The sequence below is a fragment of the Salmo salar genome, chromosome ssa01 (assembly GCF_905237065.1).
Source record: "Salmo salar chromosome ssa01, Ssal_v3.1, whole genome shotgun sequence".
Taxonomy (NCBI): domain Eukaryota; kingdom Metazoa; phylum Chordata; class Actinopteri; order Salmoniformes; family Salmonidae; genus Salmo; species Salmo salar.
Window position 1 is genome coordinate 134850360 of NC_059442.1, and position 12580 is coordinate 134862939.

General features: G+C 43.5%; 1 protein-coding gene across 1 annotated transcript in view; it reads left to right on the plus strand.

Annotated features, from left to right (window-relative positions):
• The first annotated feature begins 4355 nt into the window (after positions 1-4355).
• The window catches only part of LOC106564772 (protein phosphatase PTC7 homolog), a 33118-nt gene continuing 24893 nt past the window's right edge, over positions 4356-12580 (plus strand). Inside the window, exon 1 of the mRNA XM_014131133.2 lies at positions 4356-5590. Coding sequence (XP_013986608.1) covers positions 5389-5590 — 202 coding nt within the window. The 5' untranslated portion in view covers positions 4356-5388. The remainder of the gene's footprint in view (positions 5591-12580) is intronic.

Consider the following 12580-nt stretch of genomic DNA (forward strand, 5'->3'; position numbering starts at 1 on the left):
CCAGCTCTGAAACCAGATTACATAGCAGAGAAGGTGCGGTGGGATTCGAAATTGTCGGTAATCTGTTTGTTGACTTGGATTTCGAAGACCTTAGAAAGGCAGGGTAGGATAGATATAGGTCTGTAGCAGTTTGGGTCAAGAGTGTCCCCCCTTTGAAGAGGGGGATGACCGCAGCTGCTTTCCAATCTTTGGGAATCTCAGACGACACGAAAGAGAGGTTGAACAGGCTAGTAACAGGGGTTGCAACAATTTTGGCAGATCATTTTAGAAAGAAAGGGTCCAGATTGTCTAGCCTGGCTTTGTAGGGGTCCAGATTTTGCATCTCTTTCAGAACAACAGCTGACTGGATTTGGGGGAAGGAGAAATGGGGAAGGCTTGGGCAAGTTCCTGTGGGGGGTGCAGTGCTGTTGACCGGGGTAGGGTTGGCCAGGTGGAAAGCATGGCCAGCCGTAGAAAAATGCTTATCGAAATTCTCAAGTATAGTGGATTTATCAGTGGTGACAGAGTTTCCTATCCTTAGTGCAGTGGGCAGCTGGGAGGAGGTGCTCTTATTCTCCATGGACTTTACAGTGTCCCAGAACTTTTTTGAGTTTGTGTTGCAGGAAGCAGATTTCTGCTTGAAAAAGCTAGCCTTGACTTTTTTAACTGCCTGTGTATATTGGTTTCTAACTTCCCTGAAAAGTTCCATATCACGGGGGCTGTTCGATGCTAATTGAGAACGCCACAGGATGTTTTTGTGTTGGTTAAGGGCAGTCAGGTCTGGAGAGAACCAAGGGCTATATCTGTTCCTGGTTTTAAATTTCTTGAATGGGGCATGCTTATTTAAGATGGTGAGGAAGGCGTTTTTTAAAAATAACCAGGCATCCTCTACTGACGGGATGAGGTCAATATCCTTCCAGGATACCCGGGCTCGCAGAAGTGTTTCAGGGAGCGTTTGACAGTGATGAGGGGAGGTAGTTTGACCGCTGACCCATTACGGATGCAGGCAGTGATCGCTGAGATCTTGGTTGAAAACAGCAGAGGTGAATTTAGAGGGCAAGTTGGTTAGGATGATATCTATGAGGGTGCCCGTGTTTACGGCTTTGGGGTGGTACCTGGTAGGTTCATTGATAATTTGTGTGAGATTGTGGCAGGGCTTGCAAACTATTACAGAATACAAAGGGGAGCACACCCAGTGACATGAGCCTACCAGACGAGCTAAATCACTTCTATGCTCGCTTCGAGGCAAGCAACACTGAGGCATGCATGAGAGCATCAGCTGTTCCAGACGACTGTGTGATCGCGCTCTCTGTAGCTGACGTGAGTAAAACCTTTAAACAGGTCAACATACACAAGGCTGCGGGACCAGACGGATTACCTGGACGTGTGCTCCGGGCATGTGCTGACCAACTGGCAGGTGTCTTCCCTGACATTTTTAACATGTCCCTGATTGAGTCTGTAATACCAACATGTTTCAAGCAGACCACCATAGTCCCTGTGCCCAAGAGCACAAAGTCAACCTGCCTAAATTTTTAGCAGACACTCTTATCCAGAGCAACTTACAGTGGTGAATGCATACATTTCATACATGTATTTATTTTTTTATTTTTTTCCTGTGCTGGCCCCCCGTGGAAATTGAACCCACAACCCTGGCGTTGCAAACACCATGCTCTACCAACTGAGCTACAGGGAAGGCTAAATTACTACAGACCTGGTAGCACTCACGTCCGTAGCCATGAAGTGCTTTGAAAGGCTGGTAATGGCTCACATCAACACCATTATCCCAGAAAAACCTAGACCCACTCCAATTTGCATACCACCCAAACAGATCCACAGATGATGCAATCTCTATTGCACTCCACACTGCCCTTTCCCACCTGGACAAAAGGAACACTTATGTGAGAATGCTATTCATTGACTACAGCTCAGCGTTCAACACCAAAGCTCATCACTAAGCTAAGGATCCTGGGACTAAACACCTCCCTCTGCAACTGGATCCGGGACTTCCTGACGGGCCACCCCCAGGTTGTGAGGTTAGGTAGCAACACATCTGCCACGCTGATCCTCAACACTGGAGCACCCCAGGGGTGCGTGCTCAGTCCCCTCCTGTACTCCCTGTTCACCCACTACTGCATGGCCAGGCACGACTCCAACACCATCATTTAGTTTGCAGATGACACAACAGTGGTAGGCCTGATCACCAACAACGACGAGACAGCCTATAGGGAGGAGGTCAGAGACCTGGCCGGATGGTGCCAGAATAACAACCTATCCCTCAACGTAACCAAGACTAAGGAGATGATTGTGGACTACAGGAAAAGGAGGACCGAGCACGCCCCCATTCTCATCGACAGGGCTGACAGTCGTGAAGAGGGCATGACAAAGCCTATTCCTCCTCAGGAAACTAAAAAGATTTGGCATAAGTCCTGAGATCCACAAAAAGTTCTACAGCTGCAACATCGAGAGCATCCTGACTGGTTGCATCACTGCCTGGTAGGGCAATTGCTCGGCCTCCAATCGCAAGGCACTACAGAGGGTAGTGCGTACGGCCCAGCACATCACTGGGGCTAAGCTGCCTGCCATCCAGGACCTCTACACCAGGCGGTGTCAGAGGAAGGCCCTAAAAATTGTCAAAGACCCCAGCCACCCCAGTTATCTCTACTACCGCATGGCAAGCGGTACCGGAGTGCCAAGTCTAGGACAAAAAGCCTTCTCAACAGTTTTTACCCCCAAGCCATAAGACTCCTGAACAAGTAATCAAATGGCTATCCGGACTATTTGCATTGTGTGCCCCCCCCCTTTTATGCTGCTGCTACTCTCTGTTTATCATATATGCATAGTCACTTTAACTATACATTAATGTACATATGTACATACTACCTCAATTGGCCCGACCAACCAGTGCTCCCGCACATTGGCTAACCGGGCTATCTGCATTGCGTCCCGCCATCCACCAACCCCTCTTTACGCTACTGCTACTCTCTGTTCATCATATATGCATAGTCAATTTAACCATATCTACATACTACCTCAATTAGCCTGACTAACTGGTGTCTGTATGTAGCCTCGCTACTTTTATAGCCTCGCTACTGTTTTTCACTGTCTTTCTACTGTTGTTTTTATTTCTTTACTTACCTATTGTTCACCTAATACCTTTTTTGAACTATTGGTTAGAGCCTGTAAATAAGCATTTCACTGTAAGGTCTACTACACCTGTTGTATTCGGCGCACGTGACAAATAAACTTTGATTTGAAGTTGTCATGAAAGCAAAATGTGGCTACTTTATAGAATCTAAAATCTGAAATATATTTTGATTTGTTTAACACTTTTTGGATTACAACATGTTTCCATATCTGTTATTTCATAGTTTTGATGTCTTCACTGTTATTCTACAATGTATAAAATAGTCAAAATAAAGAAAAACCCTTGAATGAGTTTGTGTGTCCAAACTTTTGACTGGTAGCTCTTTGTTCACAATGTTCACATCAGCAAACTTGTATAAACGCAACATGTAAAGTGTCAGACCCATGTTTCACGAGCTGAAATAAAATACATTTCGCAGAAAAAGATGAAGAGATGGTGGTGGTGGGGTTATGGTATGGGCAGGCATAAGCTACTGACAACGAACACAATTGCAATTTTATTGATGCCAATTTGAATGCACAGAGATACTGTGACGAGATCCTGAGGCCCATTGTCGTACCATTCATCCGCCGCAATCACCTCATGTTTCAGCATGATAACACACAGCCCCATGTCGCAAGGATCTGTACACAATTCCTGGAAGCTGAAAATGTCCCAGTTCTTCCATGGCCTGCATACTCACCAGACATGTCACCCATTGAGCATGTTTGGGATGCTCTGGATTGACATGTACGACAGCGTGTTACAGTTCAGGGGGGGCGGGACAACGTTCCACAGGCCACAACCAACAGCCTGATTAACTCTATGTGAAGGAGATGTGTTGCGCTGCATGAGGCAAATGGTGGTCACACCAGATACTGACTGGTTTTCTCATCCACGCCCCTACCTTTATTTTTAAGGTATGTGACCAACAGATGCATATCTGTATTCCCAGTCATGTGAAATCCATAGATTCGGGCCTAATGAATTTATTTCAACTGACTGATTTCCTTTGAACTGTAACTCTGTCATTCATTTTCACGTGTTTGCCAAAGAGATCTTAGTCGTGCATCTAACTGACTCATCTCTCCTTCGATGATAACAAATACTTAATTGAAGAATCCCTATTGTTGACCAATCACCAACGAAGGGGCGTAGACTTAGGCTCCGAACTTCGCTTGCCTCCAGAAAATGTTTCCTGTTCCCGAACAGCGTGGAAAAAACTCACCGAAGTCCAAAACGTCGTCATAATATATGCACAAACTCTACGAACTGTTTCGGCTGGGAAGCATGCGGACGACTTCAAGCGTCGGGGGCACAATGCTGTTTTCCTCGAAGAGGACGAAGAAGTGGTTTAGCTCGCCGGGAGCGAGGCGCTGGCTTTTCCCGTTGTAATCCGTATGGAGTCCCTGCCACATAGCCTACGTCTTGTATCTGAGGCGTTGATTTGCGACTCCACCTTGTCCATGTATTGTCGTTTTTCCTCTTTGATTGCAGGAGGTCGCAACTGGTCTGTTTGTAGGCTACACGTCCATTTCCCAGTCACCTTTCCATGATTAAATGCAGTGGTTCACGCTTTCAGTTTTGCACTAATGCTGCTATCTATCCAGGTCATACAGTCTCTTGAAATGTGTCTTTCGTTTAATTAGGCAAGGAGTTCAAGGATGGCTTTGTTTTGCAATCCAAACTACTCTGTGTGAAATAAATAGCCTTAGAATGAATCGTGCAAAACACTGAAATAGCAGTAGACCTAGATTTATGCACTGTTAAAATAGAATTTCCCATATATGTAGGCTGCGCATGAAGCACTGATGCCGCCTATATGGCGTCTGAACTCCCGGTGTTCCTAACAAGTAAATAAAGCGCAACTCTTAAAATGGATTTGTGGTGGAGCGCAGGGAGAGCCTGCATTTGCGTGCGCATTAGTTGTGACGTCGAGCAAACGAATCACAAGACTGGAGGACCCGTATTGAGCTGTGTTTCGGGTGTATTTGTGTGTGACTGTGGAAACATGTCGGCAAGGATGGTGCACACCGGAGGACCTGTGTCAATGAAATCCACCAAAACTTAAAGAACCAGTGCAAATTCACCCTATAAAGAATTGGACAAACTCCGGCGACCAGTTTTACGATTGTGTTATCGGTCTACTGACTCGTGCGTTTTATTCAGTGGCAGAATTATCCAAAGCGAATGGTGGAAGAATAGTCTCCAAAAGTAGACACGGGACGTCGAAAGTGGAGTGGAGAGAAGGTCTCGGCAGGTAGAGACGGACGCTCGCTCTTGGAATGTTATCCGTACTCTCCTATGGCAGACTGGTCGCGAGGGCTGTCCTTGGCGGACTCTCTCAAACTGATGGTCGGGACTACAGCCTGGTCACAGCTAGCTGCGGGTTTGGGAAAGACTTTCGTAAGGGGATCTTGAAGAAAGGGATGTGTTACGGGGATGACGCTTGTTTCATTGCCCGGCATAGGTCCGCTGACGTCTTGGGTAAGTCTTTTAATATTCCGTTCATCTGTTTGGTAAAGACACCGTTGAAGTAGCCTAGCAGTCGTGGATTTTAACAAAAGACACCCTTAAATATGCTCGGTTTTTGGGGGATAATAGCATTTTTCAGATTTGACCTTCATGTAGCCTAGCACATGTCACCCACAGTCATGTCACGAAAACAAAGGGGGTATTCCCTTTCCTGACTGAACCCCTGTTTTAAGTTGGCCCCCTGTTTTACAATACTTCTACGGTACAGCTGTGGTTTGTAGGACTATACGCGACCGAGAAATATTGCGGCGCCTGGAGTTGCCAAACATGTATACTTTGTTGGGGGGGAAAAATGTATACTTTGTTGAGTAATTGTAACGACCTTTCACCTAGAAGTCTGGAAAAGCCCCCCCCCCAGTGCTACTAGTGGCGATAATGTGAACATGTAGGCTACACAAAGTAGTACTATGTATACACCATCTATTTTATCAGCGTGACAAAATGTGGCTGTCGCACGTTGAATTGAGCAATAAATTGTAACGTTTGCTACTAATTGTTCGGATATTCAACGCACATAACAATTGGATCGTTGCGCAGGCGTTTCTCGAAATGTATTATGCTATTATGACAATTTCAGGAGAAGTGAATATATCTTAATATTCATTAGCTATCAGTTGTTGTGGATTTTCCAAGTATTTCACGAACGCTTAGGGTAAACTGTCCTGTGCTTTTTAAAGGTCAGAACGGTTGAGCATGGAGGCAGCCATGTTGCCAGGACAATTTCACGTTTCGTGCTCCATTCACAACCAAGTGGGAAGGTGGTAATCACCAGTTGGATGCATTCACGTGCTTTGAACTCGCAGAGAACGCCGATTGCCTAATGGCCAACAAGCTGTGTCAACCATAAACTAAAAGTACAGCTATCATGCTCCCACTGGGCACAGACGTCAATTCAACGTCTGTTCCACGTTGGTTCAACATAACTTGATTTAAATGACGAAGAAACGTTGTTTCAACCAGTGTGTGGCCAGTGGATTTGGAAACAAATTAGTGTTAAAAAACCATATTAATAGAGATTTTTATAAATAATGTTTTGTTGCATTTAACTGCCGAAAAGGCTGTTATCAAGGTCATTAGTAGGTGAGATCAGCACGTGGGAGGGGTCAGAGCTCAGGGATGATAGTTTCCCACTTGTAATTACCAGTTGGAGGGGCATTCAAGTGGATTGTCCCAGTCGTACATGGGTAAATACCACCTTCCCATTTGGTTATGAACACAGCTTCATAGATGCACGGGGAAGTGCATTTGTCCTTACATCAACCACCATGTGTTGTCATTTTACCAATTCATTCATTGGAACAAAAGGGGTTATTTGAAACCCATTGAAATTACTAAATTAAATCAGGAGAATGCAATGCATTTGCACAATAGTAGCAATGGACAAATACCAACCAACACTTCATTTGAGAAGATTAGGCATATGCTTCTGGGTGTTGAGCCTTTTGTTACTTGCAGAAAAACACATGCCACGTGGTTGAGCTGGGGGGGGGGTCTGTTTAGAATGAGCAGAGTGAATGATACAACTATCTATCAGGTGGAACAAATAACTGACAGTTTTCTGGATTAAATTGATATCGCTAACACTCTTATTGTACATCATTGAATAGAGTTGGGGTTAGGCTAGTTTGTCTTAGCTTGGTTTAAAGATGCACAAATCACTCATTTCCAAGCCATTTCCTGGTTGCTAAAATTGTAATAGTTCGCCTAGTTTCAGTTTGTGACGAAACATGTATAGTTTAGAGAATCATTGTACCCATATAAAAACCGCTGTAAAATATATATATTTCACAAAACCAAACATGTTGTATTTTCAGCTGTTTAAAGCTGTTGTACAAAAACAAAAATAAAAGAGAGAACAGATCTACCGCTTCTTAGACCTTGCTTTCAATGAGAATGACAAATGTATAACTCACATTTCTATGTGAATTGTCGGGTCAATCAAAAAGTTACATGTTGCCCTGTTTTGATAAGATGTAGGCCTAACCAATCTTTTCTCAAAAAAATTCCATCATTGAGCAAATTTCAGGACTGCTGAGCGCGAACTTGAATGTTGTGAAAATCCTGTGCAATTTACGATGTGTTTCCTGTGAACACTGAGGCTGTACCCGCTTTAATTTACTGTTTTAAGTGCCCAAGTAGGCTACTGTGGCTATTTGATCATAATGTAGGCCTACCAGAGTGGCCAACCAAAAAATAAAAACAATGGACAAAATGCATCGCTTAACATGGAAATAGCTGTTCTACCATTCAGCCTATAGTAGCAGCCAATGTGTGGTGTTCAATGTAGGTCTACATTCCATGAGACTTTAGAAAGAAATATGCAGGGCTTGACATTGACCTGTTTATCCACTTGTCCTTCAGACAAGGAGGTGACTGAATATTTTGTTGTTTGTTGCAAGAAACCACTTCACAAAATAATATTCATTATTATTCTCATACCATTATTACAGAGAATCACACAAATTATGTTACCCTCTGCCTATTGGCTACTTAGTTTATTCAAGCCTGTCTCAAAATACAACACTGCCCCTTTAAGACATAAAAAAAAAGCTATTTTCCTAACTTGCTTTTCAAAGATGGCGAGAAATGTACACGTTTTGTACTGTTGTAGGAAGAAAGTACTCCCCTATTGCTGAGTACAAATTAGTTATAACTGGGCTAATAGCTCCCTAACTAGCAAAGAATATGAACAAATGTGCACGTGTCTACATGCAGCTCTCGCGTTGATCTCAAAACAAGAGCATCATAATCGTGATGCTCATGCTGTAAAACAATCCAGTTCAAGGTGAATGGCACACACCCATATATGGCAATGGTCTGTTTGCATATAGGCCTACTGCAGCTCTGATTGGTTATGGCGCAACGGTCCGTGTAGAGTACGGGCCTGAGCTGTGCCTGTCAATGCAATAGAATCCTACTCCAATGAGCTCTGCTTACAACAAAATCTCTGAAGTGGCTAATATTGCTTTGATTCGATCACCATTCCCACAGTAAAGGGAAACGTTGATAGTGTTAACTAACGGGGGAAACTCTAGAAAGTTCAATCATGTGCTTTTTTGCATGGGCTGATATTTCTTCCATGTTGCAGTCCCGCGCGCAGCTTACACGGAACCCAAACCGTCTGCACGCGTGCGCCATCGTGCATATATTTATTTTGTCCCCCCACACCAAACGTGATCACGACACGCAGGTTAAAATATCAAAACAAACTCTGAACCAATTATATTAACTTGGGGACAAGTCTAAAAGCATTAAACATGTATGGCAATTTAGCTAGCTAGCTTGCACTTGCTAGCTAATTTGTCCTATTTAGCTAGCTTGCTGTTGCTAGCTAATTTGTCCTGGGATATAAACATTGAGTTGTTATTTTACCTGAAATGCACAAGGTCCTCTACTCCGACAATTAATCCACACATAAAACGGTCAACCGAATCGTTTCTAGTCATCTCTCCTCCTTCCAGGCTTTTTCTTCTCTTGACTTTATAATGCGATTGGCAACTTTCATAAATTAGGTGCTTTACCGCCACTGACCTCGTTCGTCTTTCAGTCACCCACGTGGGTATAACCAATGAGGAGATGGCATGTGGGTACCTGCTTCTATAAACTAATGAGGAGATGGGAGAGGCGGGACTTACACCGCGATCTGCGTCAGAAATAGAAATGACTTCTATTTTAGCCCTTGGCAACGCAGACGCTCGTTGGCGCACGCGCAGTATGGGTGCAATAATTGAATAACAGATTTCTAAATTTATTTTGCAACGTTCGCGCACACGACGCGAGCGGTGTGGTCAGCCTGTTAGAGGGAACATTGGGCCTAACTGCATCATGTAAAGGCAGTGAATGAGATGCCTTTCAAAAACGTGCTCGATTTGACTCATTCGTCACAGGATCAGTCATTGCAACCGGTCATGCCGAACTAAAATGAAATGGTTGGATGTCTAGTGTAGGCTACGGCCTGCCTGCCTCTACCAACCTGAAACATTACTGCAACAGAGCTGTTCAGTATGCTCATTATGTCTATTTTGTGATAACATTGTTGGGAGTTTTTGCGTAGTGATGGATAGCTCTAGTCTGCTCGTGTTTAGGGAAATACAGGTGTGCTCATATTCAGGTCTACTGATTACTCATGACGGGCCACATCAGGCCAGGGGCTGTGCTGTTTTTCTCTGTGGTTAATTAACTGGTTATGAAGACAGGAGACTGGGTCAAACACCCACAGAGAATGCTGGCTCTGGGCTTATGTATATAGTGTCACACTTGGGTGCTATAGGGTCGTACCACCTCATAAAGCACACGAAAGAGGATTTTGACACCCACCAATTTAGATTGTTCTGAAATCGTTTTTGTACTTAGTAACAGATACGATTAGCATTCCTGAAACCTTATTTTGTGGAAATATAATTTTATCCCTGAGAAATGAAAGGGAAACTTCACCACTACACACTTTGGGGGTCGGGGGGGTTCCAGTCTCCCTACATAATGAGTGAGAGGTGTTTCAGACATAATTATGCACGACAGTGGTATTTATTTTATTTTTTTTGCGCCGGGGAGTTCGTTCAATAACGTCATTGGATGATTGACCCTGCTGTCTGATCAAAAACTTAATGGTGCCATGATTTGTAGGGAATTATTGTGGCCTTTGTGTTTCGTCGATTGCACGATCACATTAGTATAGAGTAGATATGGTTGTCCTTGTTCAATAGAGCCATTGGACTTGACTCAACGATATTCCTACAGTGCTTTCGGAAAGTATTCAGATCCCTTGACTTTACAGCCTTATATAAAACATTTTCTCCTCAGTCTACACACAATACCCCATAATGGCAAAGCCAAAACAGGATTGTAGACATTTTTGCAAATGTATTATTTACATAAGTATTCAGACTCTTTGCTATGAGACTCAAAATTGAGCTCAGGTGCATCCTGTTTCCATTGATCATCCTTAGATGTTTCTACAACTTGATTAGAGTCCATCTGTGGTAAATTGATTGGACATAATTTGGAAAGGCACACACCTTTCTATACAAGGTCCCGCAGTTGACAGTGCATGTCAGAGCAAAAACCAAGCCATGAGGTCGAAGGAATTGTCCGTAAAGCTCAGAGAAAGGACTCTGTCGAGGCACAGATCTGGGGAAAGGTACAAAAAGATGTCTGCAGCATTGAAGGTCTTCAAGAACACAGTGGTCTCCATCATTCTTAAATAGAAGGAGTTTAGAACCACAAAGACTCTTCCTAGAGCTGGCTGCCCGGCTAAACTGAGCAATCTGGGGAGAAGGACCTTGGTCAGGGAGGTGACCAATAAACCGATGATCACTCTGACAGAGCTCCAGAGTTCCTCTGTGGAGACTGGAGAACCTTCCAGGACAACCATCTCCCCAGCACTCCACCAATCAGGCCTTTATGGTAGAGTGGCTAGACGGAAGCCACTCCTCAGTAAAAGCACATGACAGCCCGCTTGGAGTTTGCCAAAAGGACTCTCAGACCATGAGAAACAAGATTCTCTGGAATGATGAAACCAAGATTGAACACTTTGGCCTGAATGCCATGCGTCCCTTCTGGAGGAAACTTGTCACCATCCCTACGGTGGTCACTGCTAGGGCTGTGGTGGTCATGAGATTATGACAGCCGGTGATTGTCATTCAAATAACTGCTGGTCTATCTGTAATTTACCATTAATTAACAAACACTTTAAGCATCTCCGGCTTCCATGCATATCCTACAAGACACTGCTGAGAACCTTTGGAACATCTACATTTAAAAAAAAGTCTAATACATCCTGTTTTATATAGTCTACACCATCAAAATAAATCAATTTATTTTAGGCAGGTCTAAAGAAATTGTAGCCTATTTCCGAAGACCAGGAGAGCATATTCTGAGTTGTCCTTATGTTAGGCTCTGATCTGGCTATGCCATATCGCTAGTTCATTTAGCAGGCAAGATTTGCATATAATTCTTGTGGCATTTATTTTAAATGATTGTATACTAAAAACAATACGATTGAACATAGCTGAATAAAATGGAAAGGATATTTTTCCCAAAACAATTTGAGTGCGCACACAGATATTCTGTGATGAGCATTTAACCTGTTGGGGATAGGGGGTAGTATTTGCACGGCCGGATAAAAAAATGTACCCGATTTTAATCTGGTTACTACTCCTGCCCAGTAACTAGAATATGCATATAATTAGTAGATTTGCATAGAAAACACCCTAAAGTTTCTAAAACGGTTTGAATGGTGTCTGTGAGTATAACAGAACTCATATGGCAGTCAAAATCCTGAGACAAATCCTAACAGGAAGTGGAAATCTGATGTGTGGAATTACTTCAAGCCTTTGCCATTGAAACACACAGGGACTTATTAATCATTTAGCACTTCCTAAGGCTTCCACTAGATGTCAACAGTCTTTACAAAGTGGTTTGAGTCTTCTATGATAGAAACTGACCCAAAGAGAGGCTTGGGAAGTTGGTCACAGGGGGAGGGCCATTACTACTATGACGCGGGTGCCCATGGGAACCCTTTTGTTCCGAAACGTTTAGTAAGACAATGCAATCGTCCGCCTTGATTATTATTGAAGCTCTGGTTGAAAAGGGCCCTAAAGTTTTATGTTATACAACGTTTGACATGTTTGAACGAACGTAAATATATATTTTTTGCACATTCGTGACGACAAGTCCCGCGCGGTTCAGTACATTATGAGTAGCCTTCGGGACGCGCTAACAAGAAGGAACTATTGGGACATAAATTATTAACTTTTTCGAACAAAACTGCATTTGTTGTGGACCTGGGATTTCTGGAAGTGCCTTCTGATGAAGATAATCAAAGGTAAAGGGAATATTTACAATGGTATATTTGATTTTAGATGGTTCCAAGATGGCGCTAACATGTATCGCCTAGCCTATTTTTCTGAGCATACCACGTCGTTTATTGCAAAGTGTGATTTC